Raw genomic sequence first — 19,413 nt, forward strand, 5'->3', positions numbered from 1 at the left:
TCCAGGCACCAGCACTTAACTGCTGGCCCAGTTACTGTCAGTAGAGTCATGTCCAAGTTGTCACTTTTTCGTCCATCTCCCAAGGACTATGTGAGTGATCCCTGTGATAGACAGCATCCCGTTTGATACAGGATCCTGCCCAGCACCCAATTCTGTCACAAAGGTCTCTGGCTTATCACAGAGATGCAATAAAAAGTGGGTTTATAAGAGTGCTCCCTGCACTCATACCTTAATATCCACTTCAGTGCACTGTGTGATTGCAAATATGATAATGTTAACATGGGTCTCCAAAGTATGTTTCACAGTTGCTGAAAAACAGTCAAATTATGATTGATTTACTAACAACATAAGGACATCAATAAATTGTGAAGCAATATATCATTCTTCCCATCTACAATGTAATGTAAGATTAGAAGCAGCTTGGACAGCATGACTTGGAGAGTTGGATTTAAAGACAAAGTTTTGATGACTCTAGGAAAATGGAACACTTGAATTAAATTCCATGTAATGTTCAACCAGACATATGAGAGGAATTGCAGAGGACAGCCCGGAGGTAATTATCTTCCCTGGGAAGCTCACATAATGGAAAGACAGCTGGGGATTGTTTTAGCATGTTATCCTCCCAACCCATTTATGGGCAACAGCTTTACTGCTCTTGGGTAATCCAAGAGCCCACAATGGATCCTGGGAAACTTTGTTGGCGCCCTCTTCACACCAGCTACAGCCTCAATCTGGAATTACTGCCTGTACCAATAATGTACCAAATGGAAGTGTTTCTGAGGGGCAGACACCCTAATCTCAGTGAGAATGCTTGGAACTAGTAGTGGAGGAGCTCTCCTGGTAAAGAGAAAGAGAAGAACAAAAGAAGGGTCTAAGGTTCAGTAGGAAGGAGAATATTAACAGGGAAGGCGAAGTCTGACGACAGACATCAGAGATGTCACTCTTGTTTAGTAAGGTCCACAAGGGGTAGTGTTGTGTGTGAGTGATCTTTTATGTTTCACTGTTTCCACCCTTCCATTTTGCTCCCCTGGTTCTTCCAAGTTTCATTAATAAACATCCCATACTTTTAATTCTGGTCTTGTCTAATTCTTGCTCAAGTTAGAAGACTGCTCAAGAGTGGCCTATGTAGATCACAACCAGTAAAGTCTCCTCTAATCAAGAATGACTGATGATTTCTTACTGACATGTAAAGTGAGGTTAATAATTCATAGTGATGCCTCACTCCTCAATTGCCCCTGTCTGACTCCTAAGCGGGAGTTTACTTATTGTATTTTATTTTATATTGGTATTTTCACATGAAATCAGCATGACATTTTGCAAAACCAGGAAGGATACAATCCAAGAGAATGGAAGATAACAAGCATAGCAATAATTAAATCAATTTGCAAAATGTGAGGAAAATGACAGGAAAATATTGAGATACTAGGTTGAGTCTGAAAATGTCCTGGCATCAAATTGGAATGCACACAGTGAACTAAGTGCTTGGTGATGCCATCTGCATAGAGTTTGCTCATTTTCTCTGTGCCCACATGCATTTTCTCTGGGGTCTCCATTTCAATTCATTTTCACATGCCAGTGTCGCGCCGTGAGGTAAATTAGCTGTGTTAAATTGCACCTGCTAACAACTGTCCCTGCCAAAGACTGGCATTATGCCTGGGTTTTTTTACTACAGGTGCCAGTTGTTAGGAGAATTAGGTTCTGTCTCTCCTGGATTCTGCTCATGATGAAATGATCTGCACAACTGGCTGGACAACACTTTGCATTTACTCAGGAAATATTTAAGGAGAGGAAAGGAATTTAAGGAAAAGAGGGTAATTATCAGAAGGACTGAGGTGTCCTTGGCCAAAAAATTCCAAATAGTAAATCCAAAACCTTTTGCATGCTCATTCTGTTGGTTTCAAATGATTAGCATTTGTCTGAATATAGATTTCAATTCATTCACTCACTTTCAAATTACAATAAGTAAATATCTCTATAGTCCTGAAATCACTCCAATATGTGAAAACAAGTCTTTAAACTTGCTGGTAATAACATGGTTATGTTACAAGACTGTCAAACAGGCCATTTAGATCATCTTCATTTGGTAGATTGAAAGCTAATTTGTGTAAGCATCTCATGCAGCAGATTCTTCAAGAATAGCACGGCTATATGCGCTCTTATTTATAAGCCGTGCCCCCCTTCTAGTTGCACAGCTAAATCAAATACAAATTCCGCTAATGCCACTCCTTTATTTACTGTACACAAGCAACTGCTTTTCACATGCGGATTCATGGGGACCACGAGCATATTAGTGTCAGTAGTATACATTATTATAATATGAATCACTAAAATGTACAAGGTAAATTGTTATAAGTATTTTAGGTGATAGTTCGTGATAAAAATTAAACACTAAGGTTTTTATTTCAAATATTTGTATCTTTATGGTACCAACTACTCTAAGCCACACAATACATGAAGTGCTTGTGGAAGCTTTTTGCTGCTTAAAGCAGACAAGCAAAGGTCATTTCTGAGGGCTTGGAGCATGGTATTACACATAATCATGAATCATTGAACAACGGCGTGCATGCAGGCAACGTGAATGCTGACTCACTGGATACCTTTGTGTAGGCACTGTAGTGTCCGGTGTATGATCACTCAATTAATTATCAGTTATACCTTTGGCAATGATAGAAATTAATTAAAACAATCGCTAACATAAATATCGGTTGAGTGAGGGATCTCTGTTTCACTTTCCAGCTGGGATACCAAAAATATGAAGATCTGTACAATTTATGAACAAAGTCCATAAATAGGCAAAAGTCTACATTACCACTTTCACTTTCTCTGTTATGGTTCGACATGGCTATAGACTTCCATTCTAAAATAACTCAAACACACATGCTGCATATATAAATACACACATACATACGCTACCGGTCAAAAGTTTTAGAACATCTCACTCAGTCAGTTTAAATACAAATGCATGCAGTTTAATGTCTTAATGTTTCATGAAATCAAGGCATAGAACAAATAAACAATGACAAATAAAAAAATAAGTCAAGGAATCATTAAGTGTTCAAAAATATATTCAGATTTTTGATTCATCAAAGTAACCACTTTTTGCTGATATTACAGCCAAACTGTGGTAACCCTTTTGATCCAGAATGCCAGTCACTCTTTTCAAGTCACCCACTCTTTCTCCAGCAAAAGAACCCCAGACCATCACACTTCATCCTCCATGTTTCACAGTTGGCATCATGCTCTGAGGAACCATTGTTTCACCAACTTGACGGTGTACAAAAGCCCTGCAAGATGAACCAAACATTTCAAATTTTGATTCTTCAGTCCATAAAACTTTCTTTCAGTCTGCAGTAGTCCACAGCCGGTATTTCAAGGCCCTATTTTGCTCTCACAGAAGAAATTGAGGCTTGCTTTTTTTGACCACTGCTAAGCTGTGCAGGAAGCTGTTGTGCTGTGTAACACTCGGAAACTTGTATTTTGTATTTTGATTAAGTTGTGACTTTGAGTTTACCAGATCTCTTCCTATTTAGAGTCTCTTCCAGATTCCAATTGAGTTTGGATTTGGTAGGACACTGTACTCACTGACACTTTGATTTGCTTTGCAACTTCTTTAAATGAAAAGCCTTCACTTCTAAGGGTACTAACCCTGTCTTGTTTCATTTGGTAATTGTCATTTTTTGCCACTATCACTGGAATTTACAACTTTCTACAGAATAAGATTGTCCAAGTAGTAGTTTGGAGGTTGCAGCAACACAATCTGTTCCAACACTGCTTTAAGAAAGTAATCAAAGTAAAGTTGGGACACCTATGCAAATTGTTTGCTTCAACTTGCAAGGCTTAATTTACTTTAATTGCTGCAGAACATCTGTAGGTTGTATTCTATTATTTGTCCCTGAAGAAGACCCATTTCTAATAATATTCTGAAATTTCCCTTTTTTCACTTTCTGCTAATCTCGACCCAAGGGGGTAATAAAAATAATAATAACACATTTAATTTATATAGCGCCTTTCCCATGTTCAATGCACATGCCCTAATAGGATACAAAGGGCCAAAGTAACTTTTTCTCATAAAACTTGGGGATCAGTATCATGAGCATGTGGAGTGTTGTTTTATGATATTTCAGGGTTGTTGATCACAAAAACGATTCTAGCCCTTCTAAGGCAATTCGCAAAAGATGAAAAATGACACATTTCAAACCTAAGCATGAGTAATGTTGTTTAAGTCCAGTTTTTCCCAACCTCTGTTGTGTCACAAACCAGTTTTTAACATGACAATGTGTTGTGACCCACCAAAGGTTGGTCCCCCTCTCTTTTGATCCCAGAGCTTTAGATGAGTCAAATGCAACCGTCAATGCTTATCTTCCCTGATGGAGTGACCACAATCATCAGAGCGGGGTTTGGGGAGGTTGCCCAGGGTTGGCCTTGATCCACTTACAATGCTGCCACTGTGAATAGAATACAAATGTCAGAACAGTGACGGGGTTCTGTCTGGGGTTGGCTGCAGCCCACCTGCAATGTTGCCATGATCCACAAGTTGGGAAACGTGCTTTAGACTGTTTCAAGGCCCTTAATGGGCGTCTATTAGAAGGTGAGAAATTACAAATATTTCAAATATCTGATGGAACTATTCTTGTTTATTATGTACATCTACCTCATGAAGTAAGTCATTACATTTCTTATAAACACCATGAATTAGGGCAGCTTGCACCAATTCAGACTTTTCTTGCTATAATTGATACAAGGCATGCTGGGTTATGAAAGTAAAATTGTTGCTTGGTAGGGCACAGTGAATGTACAATTTGGAAGCATCAACTGGAAAAATCCTACACGGAGTTTACAAGTTCACAGTAGGACATTCTTTAAGATGGCAGTCAGCCTATAAAGGGTGCAATTTAGTGAATTAGGACTTGGCCTGAAATGTTGGTAGACTGCTTCAAATTCCAAGACTCGATAAAAAAGTACTTCCCATTTTCAGTGCTGCTGCACAGTTTTATTGTCTGTGATATTGGGGATTTCCTTCATTTGTTTTTTAATTATATACTGTATCAAATGAATACTTAAAATATCAAAATTCATATGTAATAAAATGGTGCTTTTCATTCTTGACCATTAAGTGTGTCAGCTGCTTTGTCTCCATTATGTTTTTCCATGGGTTTCTAGATCCACCTGTGAAACTGCAGAGCTCACTTGATTCTCCCTCTATGTGAAAATAACACTAAATTGATCACACCTCATGAAGGCCATGCTCATGTCTTTGGATTTGGTTTATTTTGCGCTATATTTGCTTTCTGGAGTAACCAATGTCCTGATGTACAGGTACTTACTGATAGTGGTCAATATGACTTGGACCCAGCAATTTAAAGATGCTAGTCTGTACACAAGTGAACACCCTGAACAGCATTAAAGAGCAATCAGAAAAAAAATAAGACTTCTACAAGAATATAAAATGTAGCAAATAGAATTAACGCAGTAATTTCCACCATTTCAACTATGCAGTAAGTATGCTTGTATCTGTGTTTACATGTTACAGAAAATCATCACTATAACTGAATCCTGATGTTAGCAGTAAAGCAACATTAGTTACATCAACTCAAGAGAATGTATTTCCCTTGTATTTTGCTGTAATGAGGCTTTAGTATGACAAATGGGCATAAACAGCACTGATATACACAACAAGATGGTGGATTCTAGTGAAAAAAAAAAACTACTACAGCAACAGTAAAAGGAATAAAATCTATTAATGGTTTACTAGATATGTAGCAGTCAGGAACAGATGTTTCCAGAATATACTACAATGCCCATAGCCATCAGGTCTGCAGACCATAAATGTTTCACAGAACTCATGTAGCAGGTTTCTTTTAAGATACTGCTTTCCCTTCTACAGTACTACCTCAGTTCTGCCTGTTCAACCTGATTTTGGCCATGTTATTCCCTTTTCCAGCCCACCAATAGTCGACTTTTAGTCTTCGGGTGTATCAGACTTGCCGACTGCAGTTGCTGATTATGTCAAGCCATGTCAATTTACATAGAATATCATTGGGCATGTAATATTTAGTGACTAAGCACTGACCTTTCTGCACTGCCATGCTCACCCCATGACAATCACTAACATGCTGCCTGATGGAGCTGTCACCACACAAAGATTAAACAGCTCCAGCAAGTTTAGCTGCATTCTTGACACGTTTTGTTCTTTAATTTCCATTCTGACGAGGTACATTAAACACAAGACATCAGTTAGATAAGCATCCTTTCTGTATGTGAAGTCCAAAACAACCATGTTCCTCATTCCTCTTCACTGCATTCTATGCATTGTACTAAAGACAAAATCATCCATCCATTTTCCAACCCGCTGAATCCGAACACAGGGTCACGGGGGTCTGCTGGAGCCAATCCCAGCCAACACAGGGCACAAGGCAGGAACCAATCCCGGGCAGGGTGTCAACCCACCGCAGGACACACACAAACACCCACACACCAAGCACACACTAGGGCCAATTTAGAATCGCCAATCCACCTAACCAGCATGTCTTTGGACTGTGGGAGGAAACCGGAGTGCCCGGAGGAAACCCACGCAGACTCGGGTACAACATGCAAACTCCACGCAGGGAGGACCCGGGAAGCGAACCCAGGTCCCCAAGTCTACCATATGCGAGGCAGCAGCACTACCCACTGCGCCACCGTGCTGCCCCAAAAAAATCAAATCTATTTAATTTTATGTCCATCCATCCATCCATTTTCCAACCCGCTGAATCCGAACACAGGGTCACGGGGGTCTGCTGGAGCCAATCCCAGCCAACACAGGGCACAAGGCAGGGAACCAATCCCAGGCAGGGTGCCAACCCACCGCAGGACACACACAAACACACCCACACACCAAGCACACACTAGGGCCAATTTAGAATCGCCAATCCACCTAACCAGCATGTCTTTGGACTGTGGGAGGAAACCGGACTGCCCGGAGGAAACCCACGCAGACACGGGGAGAACATGCAAACTCCACGCAGGGAGGACCCGGGAAGCGAACCCAGGTCCCCAGGTCTACCATATGCGAGGCAGCAGCGCTACCCACTGCGCCACTGTGCCGCCCCAAAAAAATCAAATCTATTTAATTTTATGTACAGTAAGTAAATCATAGACTAGTTGGAGTGAATTGCTGGGCAGGTCACATTACATAACCAGCTTCAGGATAGTTTGACGCAGACTACCTCAAACTCGCTAAGATTATGTTAATAAAAGGTTACGGCTCAAAAATCACTGGAAACGTAATCTAATTTAACATGCCCTTTAGTCTAGATCAGGACTGCAGAAGGCCAAGTCTATTCTTACTACATTAGATATGGGGATGGAACTTACCCATCATAAGCAACCAATCTGTTGTAAGGCATGTTCACCCACAAATCCACACTGGAAAATTCAGTGTCACCTAATGCATACATCTTAAGAAAGTGAAGAGCAACACACAGGAGATCATGTAATCTGCCCATGGATGGTGACTGGGCTGGGACTCTAACCCAGTCCCCTGGAGCAATGAGGCAGCAGGTCTAGCTACTAAAACTCCATGCTATTACCTCTTGCTTGTGTCCCACAAGTTTGTCTATTGTATTATACAGTAATATCTCTGCTACCCGTCTAACATGGGTTGAAAACAAAGTAATCAATGTAGACCCAGTGTTAACGCTTGAGGTTCACCATGCAATACATAGGTCTCAGTTATATGCCTTTTGAAATGGTGTTCATTAAAGCAGTGTTCATGTTTGTGATGTGCCATCTGTTGGAATGATAAATGCAATGCATTTTATTACTAAAAATTTTTGTGATGCACCCTCTTTTGGAATGACAGAGACATAGCAACCAGATGGACACAGAAACACTTATTGTTTTATTAAGGTGGTATAACAATGCGGGTTCTACTCCAAGCTCCCATTCAGCTTCTGGGAGCCCTTGAACCAACACCGCCGGTAATGTCACCGATGAGCTAGGCAGTGAGGCACAACAAAGGAAGTGGATGGTGCAAAAGTGCCAAGTGTTTTTGTTAAAACCAGCAAACAAAACAGTGTTCAAATAAATAGTGCAGTGCATCTCAAAAAATCTTTAAATAAATAATCCAATAAAACAAGTGAACTAGTGAAGGTTAAAATCCAATAAATAGAAAAAATCCTTTAAAAAAACAATGAGGTTAAAACAATGGCTGGAAGCTGTCCTTTTTAAAATCAGAAAGCCCGGTGCATTCTTCTTCTGATAACTGGCGACTCCCCTGCTTCCTTTTTTTTCTTTTCCCCCCTTCTAGCCGTCTCGCGCTTCTATTTATTACGGGGACGTGGATCAGCTGTGGCAATCAGCAGCTCCCAGGAACAATTACGGATGCGGACGACTCCTCACCTGTGCACTTAAGCAAGAATCGCCCGCATCACGAATTCCCCAGGGACCAATCCGCCACACTACCATGCCACCTCTCTAAGCCATGAGTGCGGTGATTATTTATTTAAAAAGTGGCCTCTTTGACGTGAGCTGAGGACCCGCTTCACCACAGGTGGATGTTCATATTTGAATGTATCATGGCATTGTCTGCTTTTCAGCTCTTACAGTTGTGTGTCTCGTGGTCATTCCAGTTATGAATTCTTCATGTGTTATATGTGGTGTGGGAGGACACAGGTATCAAATAAGTAGCACGTGTTTACTATCATACCTGGGAATTGGGTGGGATCAATCCACACTTCCCTTTACCTTTCATCTAAGGGTCTTTAACCGTCACGATTGTAAAAAGAACATTTTTTGTCTAAGTAGAATAAGGATCAATGTGAGGGCTAACTTAACTGAACTGTATAACATAAGCTGAAAGCAACAGACTTTTTACTACATAAAACATTCAAAAGAGCAACACTAAAAATATTAAAAGTGAAAGATGAAAAAGAATTGTGACATAGAGGCAAATCAGTGCTCAGTATACTTTTATTTTGCCAGTCTCAACAGTGAGAGAGTAATGAAAAAGAGCAATAACGCTGTTTTCTCTTTTCACTGGAGTGAAGCCATGTGACTGACTGAAAGGTCCCACCGTCTGTCAGCTTATTCAACTGCTGATGTTCATATTTACTTCTCAACAGGAAATTCATCCTGAAATCTATAAATGATGGCTTGGCTGCTCTAAAAGCCAAAATCAAGTAATCACAACTTAGCAAGGCTTTCATTTGTACAGGCACAGACACAACAGCTCTGCACAGTAGAAAATAAAAACGCTGCCCGGAAACTGGCTCCTTCTATGCACAATGGATAAATCAGTTTTACGCTACATCTGGAGAAGAAAAGATGCCAGCAGGGCTATCCAGCAACCTGTGGAACAGAAGAAAACATGTGTAGCACTATGTAAAGCCTGACAAATAAGCGCCTGGGCTGATGAATGAAAAATGAAAAGGGGAGACTTGTGCGAGTCTGGGTGTAATTCAAGAGTTAATCGGCAAGTTTTATTTCAGTGCTGATTATATTATACTCCAGAAATGTCAAGCTTAACAGACCGACTACATGTTCTTGGATGACTAATTGATCTTTAATTGCAACCATGTACTTCTAGTGCCAAAGAGAAGGTGTCCAGAGGAAAGGGAAGATAAGCCCTGCCAGCATTAATTAGAGAAACGTGGCATTGTTGTGATGTGAGAAAATTGTCCAAGGTGAACGGGTTACACCTTAAAAGAGCAGCCAGTCAGGCACAGAGGAGGCACATTGATTGGAACTTAACCCTTTGCTCACTTTATTCACAACCTTTGCAGCTCAGCTCCTAGACAAAACGCATAGGGAGCAGGCCAATTATTAAAACATGTTAATAAGGGAGCGAGACAGACCTGTGATCACAGAGATATGGCGTCCGCCTGAAAAGAAACCCAATGAGTGCAGCCTGCAGAAAAGGTTAATGCATGATTATATGTGACACAGGGGCAGCCACACTGACACTCAGCTCCCATGGTGTCGACTGAGCTTCTGCTCTTTATTCCTCCAGACTGTGAGGCAGATGCAAATGGAGCACAGCACACAGGAGTAAGATTCAAAGGACTGCTCTGAAATAATTCCACTGCTGTAATCTTTGATGCCTATGTGGGCAGAACAGCTGAATAAGGATATCATGTGCAATTAAGAAGAATGTAGATTTGAGGAGATTTCCAGGCTCATGCTCAAAACGACCCAAAAATTCAAGCAATACATTCAGTTTAGCTTTTGACTAACAATCTTTCTTTATTTCTGCCTATCAATTCACAATTTACACTGATTGCTCTTTTAGTTTCTACATATGAAGCTGCCCGGGCATTTACAATTCAAAACTATTTTAGTCAGGCAGCGTAATTCAAAGCCATTTCTTTATGCCTGATTTCCTTATATTTTTGCTTTTCTGTATTTTCTATAATTTCACTTCAGTCATCAAATAGCCTGCAGTAGGACACACACCACTATGTCAGGCACTAGGGAAATAAACATAAAACCACCACGTGTAGGAGGAATCCTTTCGTGCCAGCTGCATCCAAGGGTAACAATTAACATCTAACTGTTAATAATGTCCAGACCTCTTTTATCTGTGACTCTTAATCCCATTTATCACCATTAATAACGCAAGGACCTCATCATAAATACCATACATTAAGTTAATTCTAATATTGACATCATCCATTTAGGCTTAAGCGCAGGCTACTGGAAATGTATGACAACTGAAATAAGTGGATTAAAGATCCACAGGGATGTGAGCCATATATTCTCCTGCACACAATTAAAGAAACTCTTCACTGAAGTATGTGCTTCATTATTATCAGTCGAACCAAATCCATTAGAATGATGGAGAAAACAGAAACATAGGGAAAACACTGCATTACGGCAGTTCAGATAAAAACATCCCTCAATAAGTACACTCTGAACTTTACAAATAAATAACCTAAAGCTCATTTTTTCAATAAATAAAAAAATACCCTATTAATATCCATTCATTCATTTCCAAACTGTCTTAAACCACACATGGATTAAGTTATCTCAGAAGGTTGGTCGAACACATTGAACTGAGAAAAGATGAAGAAGAAGCTAGAGCATAAAGTGCAAAGCAGGAACTAACAGAAGCTTATTTGTGTGCCAAAATGAAATGTAATCCAATATGTTAACTATATTGCAATGCAATGCATATGCACGTTTTGCACTTCATTTTGGCACTTTTTTCATGTCATAATTAAAAACGTATCGACCAATTGATCGATTGCTTTTCAATACAGCATTCAACTTTTGTGTCAATTTAAAATGCAATGCAATATAAAATCATAATGCATTTTAATGCATGTCCATACATCGTTTGTTATAACTAAAAGCTAAACACACATATTTCATTTCGCTTAGCGTCTTTTATAAGCATACTGCATTTCAATTATGGACCATACACTAATCATGGCAAAAGTGAATGTAATCAAATGATCAATCAGCATACAAAGGCGGGGCAAGTGGTGCCAACAGTTAGGGTCAGAGGCATTTCCATTACAAGTGTCTTGACCCAGCAGAAAAGATGGTGAATGGGGAGTTGATAAGACAGGGGATCCCCTGTTTCACGGAACAGGCAAGAAGCTGGTGATGTAAATGACAGTTAACTTCTTTACCATGTCGACTGGTTGCTGGAAGGGCCGGTGTAATAGAAGCAGCAACAGGAGAAGAATTTCCAGGTGCAACAGTAACATTCTTAGAATGCATTCAAGAGCTGATGTCCTGAAGAGTTGCAGCATACGATTATGTAGATTATCAACACCCTGTACATCGATATTCCCCTAAGTATGGTTTGTAACTTCCTGCAGATGGGGAGGACTATACCAGCTATTGCTAAACTTATTGATTTATTGGTCAGGACTATTAGAAGAACAATGGAACAATATGATATAAGGCAAGCATCTTAATACATAATTCGCCTGCCTCCTCACTCACTCACTCACGTCCGTCCGAAGCCGAATGCGCAGTCGCCTTCTGCGGAGCTGCCTGAAAAACCTTACGAGACCGACATCCAACCCCAACATCACGGCAGGCGGCGGATTTACGGCCACAAAAATTCAAAGAGAAAGGCGACTTCGATTAAAGCTCGAGGCCTAATTACGCATTCTGATTCAATTACGCATTCATTCAAAACTCCTATATCAGGTTTGTGGTGCTTATACTTATTACTATTCCATATTGTACTGGAACATTCATCATTCAATATTATACTATAGTCCTGGAAAATTCATCAACTAACAGTACAAGCCTGTACAGTAAAGCGGACTACAATCATTACAAAACAACTTCTTCATTACTTATCATTTGTTCTTCATACACTGCTGACACAAACTCGTGCCCGTTTCATCTTACATTGTCGAAACAGGCTCTTTGTCTAGTAATATAATATTTAGACAACTTAAACCTTGCATGACCTAAAAATACTTCTCACATGTTTTGGCTAATCACTACACATTGAGAAAATGTATGCTTACTGCCACAACACAGGAATGTTTAGAAGTGGAACACCGCTTACTCCAACTGTTGATGCTCCTTGCCCTATCTTTTCATTGGTCATTTGATTACATTCAGTTCTGGCATAAATAGTGTGTGGTCTTGAAGCGAAATGCAATACACTTGGAGCAGCCACTAAGCGAAATTCAATATGTTGGCTTTGCTTTTAGATATGACACACAATCTATGGACATGCTTTACAATGTAATATGCCTTTGTATTGCATTATTAAACAGACAGAAAAATTGTGCTGTAGTGAAAAGCAATCAATCATCTGGTTGATGTGTTTTTAATTATGACACACTAATACTGATAAAAAATGAGATGCAAATTTGCATATGTAGATAACGCATTAGTTTGTATTTATTTTTTTCAGGAATAATATTCCATAGGAACCAACCCTAACTAGGGGGCCTGACCAATTCAGGACACGTTATTATAAACAACATACCCACACAACTACTCTGTAGTCCTTACTTCCAATTTTTTTCTATACACATTTTGGCCAATACATGGTCATAGAGATCCAGAGCCTATCACAGTTGTATGAGGTATAACATTGGGGTGGATATCAGTCTAAACTTATACACACACACACACACACACACACCATGGGCTAACTTAAGTTTACCAATTAACTACAACTGAATAATTAATGTAACATGCATATTTTTGGGTTGTGGGGGGAAAAGCAGTGTACTGTAAAACCATACAGGAGAAACATGCAGGAGCACCTCAAGAATAATTTTGACAAGAACAGGCCATTCAGTCCAACACAGATCACAAATTCCTATTCATCGAACTTCAATAAGACATTTGCTAGGCAAATATTTGAACTGTGCAGCAGCAGCACTGACCACTCAGCCACCACAATGCAGTAGATAGGTGTGAAAGACAATCTGTTATGGACTGATAGCATTCACAAGCAATCCAAGATTATTTACTACAGTACATCAGCAGGGAACACTTTAGGATTTTTTTTGTTCTAAAAATAACATTTTTATAAAATAGCTCAATGCTGCACATATGAACACTTATACAAGTGGTACAACAGATGGAAAGTTAACTTTTGATTTTTAATTTCCTATTATAAACAGCAAAATTAAAGTGCTCTGAACTGGAAAGCAGACCTTAGCCCAAACTGGAATTCACTTCCACTTTCATATCTGAAGGGTAAGTCATTCTGCTGCAGAGAGAGGAGTAATAGATGAGAAATGTACCCTATTTATATTCACATTATGCATCGGTAAGTCTGTTGATCAAACTAGTGAAGCTAAAAGAAAAGACATCAGACCCATAAGCTATTAACATCAGCCTTTTAAAAGAAAAAATTAACTTCTGGCAAGCGCACGTGGTAGCAGAAGCTTAAAAGGGCCTTTGGTAAGTAACTTTAGTTCACGCAATCCTTAGTGGCAAGCTACCCCATAAAGACACCATGGATTCCACTAGTGGAGGACTGTTTAACTTTGTAGGCTCAAAGGTGGATCTTTCATGTTGTGTTGTCAAGTTTGGAATTTGAACAACCGGCGCCGCCGAGAGTGGCAGCCTTTTCAGCAGCTCCGTGTAGGACTATATGTGTATGTATTGCAGATCTGACATTGTGGTCAGCAACACAGGAGCGCCACAGGGGACTGTACTTTCTCCGGTCCTATTCAGCCTATATACATCGGACTTCCAATATAACTCGGAGTCCTGCCACGTGCAAAAGTTTGCTGACGACACTGCTATCGTGGGCTGCATCAGGAGTGGGCAGGAGGAGGAGTATAGGAACCTAATCAAGGACTTTGTTAAATGGTGCGACTTAAACCACCTACAACTGAACACCAGCAAAACCAAGGAACTGGTGGTGGATTTTAGGAGACCCAGGCCCCTCATGGACCTCATGATCATCAGAGGTGACTGTGTGCAGAGGGTGCAGACCTATAAATACCTGGGAGTGCAGCTGGACGATAAATTAGACTGGACTGCCAATACTGATTCTCTGTGCAAGAAAGGACAGAGCCGCCTGTACTTCCTTAGAAGACTGGCATCCTTCAACATCTGCAGTAAGATGCTGCAGATGTTCTATCAGATGGTTGTGGCGACTGCCCTCTTCTACGCAGTGGTGTGCTGGGGAGGCAGCATTAAGAAGAAGGATGCCTCACGCCTGGACAAACTGGTGAGGAAGGCAGGCTCTATTGTTGGCATAGAGCTGGACAGTTTAACATCTGTGGCAGAGCGAAGGGCGCTCAGCAGGCTCCTATCAATTATGGAGAATCCACTACATCCATTAAACAGTGTCATCTCCAGACAGAGGAGCAGTTTCAGCGACAGACTGCTGTCACTGTCCTGCTCCACTGACAGACTGAGAAGATCATTCCTCCCCCAAACTATGCGACTCTTCAATTCCACCAGAGGGGGTAAACGTTGAACATTATTCAAGTTATTGTCTGTTTTTTTTTTTACCTGCATTTTTTATTACTCTTTAATTTAATATTTTTTGCTGCTGGAATATGTGAATTTCCCCCTGGGATTAATAAAGTATCTATCTATCTCTATCTAAAATATTTTTCTTTTTCATTTTATATACAAGTAGATTGTATAGGTTTTTTAAAATAGTGAATTACTTTCCACTTCCAGTTCATTATAGACTGTTTTCAAACAAATGCATGCCTGTTAGTGTTGTGCTTTATATAGCAACTGTTTCCGTCTTTGTAACAGGAAATATACACCATTAACTTTATTTATAGTCTGGAAACAGAATGTAAAACATGAACAAAATTATTCAGGAGACCAAAGCATTTTAATAAATAATAATGAACTTCACCACAACCTAAATAGCATAAGGTCTGTTTGAAGGGGAATGTTTCCAGAATGCAGTTATGAGAAGGATCACAAGAATATTGCACTTGAACTTGTTCATACAGAACACCATATACATGCACACGTCGTATAACTCTGAATGCATATGTAAAGCTGAAAAACCATATACCACATCACTCTCAAAAGTCTTTATTTTATTTTTAGCTCTGGGCAGAAAACAGAAAACCCAAGACTGGGCATTTAGAGTGCACTAGCACTCACAGACCACATCAACCAAACCTGCACAACTTTTGGGATGTTTCGAAGCAAATGAGGGAGAACACATATCCTAACATCGGGCCAGATTTGAAACTTGGAGTATTTGGTGCATGAAGTTGCAGCAACAACAACTTGAAACCAAAGTTGCCAAGTGTTCCCACGAATTAAAAATAAAAATTCTCATGTCCCATACCGTTACTCTTACTTGACATCAGGTTAACATTGTTACTGATTACTATTTTTTTAACTTAAATATTTTTGTTAAGCAACACCACCACCAAAAAAGAGTTATTTTGAATAACACAGACGTAAGGTCCAAACCTCTTAATCTTGACTATTTTTTAAGTCTGTCAACACGCACATATCTTTATTACGGCCATTATATTCTTATTCTAGTGTCCTCAGCTTCACCTCAAGAATGTTACTCTGCCATTAAAATACACTTTTGAACTGCCTGAAGGAAAGCACTATACTAACTATACTGAGATAGCTTAAAACTTTTAGAAAACTGTTCCTAACTATCAAATAACGCTGTCTTTTTTGTTTGCCCAGACAACTCTGAAGTAAACCAACTGCCAAAAAACACGTCTGAGTCAAAACTAAAGGCGTCAGAGCAAAAAGAAAACGCGTCAAGATGAGAGCAGCAATTGGCACGTGGTGATCATAAACCCCGGCTGTGTTGACTGATTCCACTCGTCTGACGTATATACTGCACTGTACTTTAAAAAGGTGAACTTCAGACCTCGCGAAGGAGAACAGTGGCGCAGTGCTTAGCGTGACGTCCTCCAGTGCAGTCCTCTCCGCTTTGCTCTCTCATCCCATAGACACGCTCGGTACCCTAAGCGGCGCGTCTACAATTGGCTAGCTGTGAATGGCTGTACGGGTGAACGGTTATTGACCGTCATACCGTGCAGGGTTAATTCGGGCATCTAAATAATAAGCGTGTAACAACATCGGTATAAAAATCAAATAGCTGAACGCGCAGAACAGATCAGAGGTAGCGGGAACATGCCTCACAAACATATCCGATCTCCAGGAATTGCATGACTGTATAATTTTCTTGTCAACACCTTTACTAGGCTATAGGAAATACGTGTTAAAGACCTCTGTTCTGTACTGTGTGTGCGTGTGTCCAAATCAGCCGATTCCTTATCCTTATAAATTAGTTAAGTGTGGAACACTGCTGCTGTCAAATAATATTCTTTATCTTTAATAATATATTAAGCATTCACTGATAGCTTTTGCAATATTTACACATCTCAATGTATCATCAGATATTTTGATATTAGTAAATGTAAAAATGCTGAATTATGTACGCAGACAAGAAGGCTTTTAAATCGTAAAAAGGGAAACTCCGACGTCCTTCCATTCAGTCTACTTGATTTGCTCGGTATAAGGTTGAGGGGGCGGGGCTTGCCCAGGCTGTACCAGGCGTAACAAACGAAGATTGTGTGCCAGTCGGTCGCTGGGCACATACCCACGCTCTCACAAATGGGGTGTTGTTTGACTCACCAGCTGACCTTAAGCTTGGGTCATTAGGACGTTGGAAGAAAACTGAAGCATCCAGACAAAACGCAAGGAAACGCGACGGGAACATGCAAACTCCACACTGAATTCCTGCCCAGTTTCCTACACCCGTGAAGCACCGGCGCTAACCACTGCACGGTTTGCGCTGGATCAGTGCTTCAGCTTAGGTTGATTCCTGCCATGCCATCGGATGCTCATCGGATTGGCTTTGACTCACTGCGACACTGGTATATGCTGTATGTGTGTGCGGTCTGCTGCGAAGGGCGCTATACAATCATGCTCTGCTTCAATCAATGCATACAGTACAATGGCACGTGAAACGTCGCTTCCAATAATTTACATAAATTATAAGCATGTGCGTCTCAGTGTCACGCTTTACTTGCTGTTCACAATGAACAATCAACATATTGGATTAACGGATGCAACGGAGGCAGCCGAAACAACGGCAATAAAGTAATGAAGTCGGCAAGGTGCGCGTAGAAGGCAAACCTACTGTGAGCTCTTGGGGTAGAAAGGCAGCGTTACGTGGCTCAGATCCTGGATGTCAAAGGCGGTGGGCTCGGCTGAAATCGCCTGCCTCTTGGTCCTCTGTTGCTCCTGCAATACGCACGTTGTCTGCTTGTGGACCTGTTGGGTAGCCGGCCGGATCACAGAGCGATACTTATCCAGCTCGTTTTGCAGCTTTTGTATCAGCTCGTCCTTCTGGTCGAGCTCCAGCTCTAGCTCATCGATGAGTGCATCCCTCTGTCTTAATTCCTCTATCTTTTCTTGTAGTGCATACTGGAGATCCCTTAAAGTACCCATGTTCCCGTACTTCCCAGATACACGCAACTTTTCCTTTAGCCACCAATTCCCCCAAAAAGTCTTCGGTGTAGATTTGAAAAGGAACTTCTGCGGGTCAGCTCTTCTCAAATAGTAAAACCTCCTGGTCGGCGCCTGCCTGTGGCAAAACGTCTAGTAGAGAGAGCGCTGAAAATGCCGATGCTTCTCAGGAAGTATCCACCAAATCCAAAAGTAAAGTCCCTCCAGCATCGCAGCGTGAGAATGCGGAGTTTCACTTGGCAATGATTTCCTTCTTGTACACATACACGTCAGGCTTGGAGCGTAAGCGAGTCGCCTACCGGAGAGATGTGTGCAGTGCACTCCAATCGAACCAGAAGCGGCGTGCTGTCAGCAATCCCGGGCACGGAAGAGCGCACCTTAGCCGTCCACGGAACACGTGCCCGGAGCGCAGGCTACCTGCCAAGTGAACGAAACGACTGGAGGAAGTTCCATGATGTGCGCAGCGGAGCCAAGGCGAGCCTGCAACCCCCCACCCCCAGTCTCCCCCCAACCACCCGCATTCAATGTTGATAAATTTTAGAAAAATTCCTGGCACGCTGCTCCAATGAGCCCAATCCTTACCTGTCGGCTGTGTCTGCGAGCGCCGGCATTGCTTGGAGCGCATCACACTTCACAGCACCGCACAAGCGCCACCGTCATTTCAAACCCGACGTGTTTAGCTCTATTGATAAGTAATCGTGTAGCCTTTCAGGTCGTTGCATCTCTTCCTAGACACATTATGGGCTGTAGCGCTTTTCATTTATTCAACGTCTAGCAGCTAACGGGGAAAAAGTAGCACATACTCGGTTCAGTTCAATTTATATTTGCTTAGCGCTATTCACTGAGTACAGGCTCAGGGTCCTTGCACACATTTACATCTATAATACGATATTACAGTAAACCTTACAACTGTTGTATATAATTGTTTAATGATGCTTCAATCTAGAAAACACTACAACAACATTAACACAGCTTGATTGGCCATGGGTTCTAAACACACAGTGAAATAACACCGTAAACGGTGTACTTCCCAGTAATTAGTCGGCATTAATAACGTAAACGCACGTGATCACTAAGCAATTGTCAGATTCGCGTTGATAAAGCTCATATTTAGTACCTCGGTGGCTAGAAAGTAATTAAACATCAACGTGATTTAATAAATTGTTACTTGAGAAAACATGATTGCCACATATACGCCAAAGACGATCGTTGATTGTTTAAACTTGCGACTCATCTTGGGTTGTGCCTTGTGCAGGTCAGATAGCCATGCGACCCTTAATCGGATTAGGCACGTTTAATTATGTTATGAATGCCCTCATATTCATTATTTGCCTAATAGGATTATGGACGTGATTCAACTGGTACTCATGAAATGATGAACATGCTCAACTGCATTACCCACCTTAATAAAAGTACAAGTGTCCCTGTGTCTGTTTATCTAAATATCCATCTGGCTGCTATGTTTCTGCCATTCCAACAAATGGCACGTCATAAACTGTTGTAATATTATAATGT

At 40.9% G+C, this 19,413-nt stretch overlaps 1 protein-coding gene across 2 annotated transcripts in view; it reads right to left on the reverse strand.

Moving 5' to 3' along the window:
- prkg1b (protein kinase cGMP-dependent 1b) overlaps positions 1-19,413 on the reverse strand; it is a 692,808-nt gene that overhangs the window by 605,200 nt on the left and 68,195 nt on the right. The window contains exon 1 of one of the 2 annotated variants that reach the window (XM_028795414.2): positions 17,570-18,388. The exons of the other annotated variant lie outside the window; for it this stretch is intronic. Within the exon in view, the coding sequence (XP_028651247.1) occupies positions 17,570-17,880 (311 nt within the window). The 5' untranslated portion in view covers positions 17,881-18,388. Of the gene's footprint in view, positions 1-17,569; positions 18,389-19,413 lie in introns of those variants that run through there. 2 annotated transcript variants of the gene reach the window in all.

Source organism: Erpetoichthys calabaricus, chromosome 2 (assembly GCF_900747795.2).
Source record: "Erpetoichthys calabaricus chromosome 2, fErpCal1.3, whole genome shotgun sequence".
NCBI lineage: Eukaryota > Metazoa > Chordata > Cladistia > Polypteriformes > Polypteridae > Erpetoichthys > Erpetoichthys calabaricus.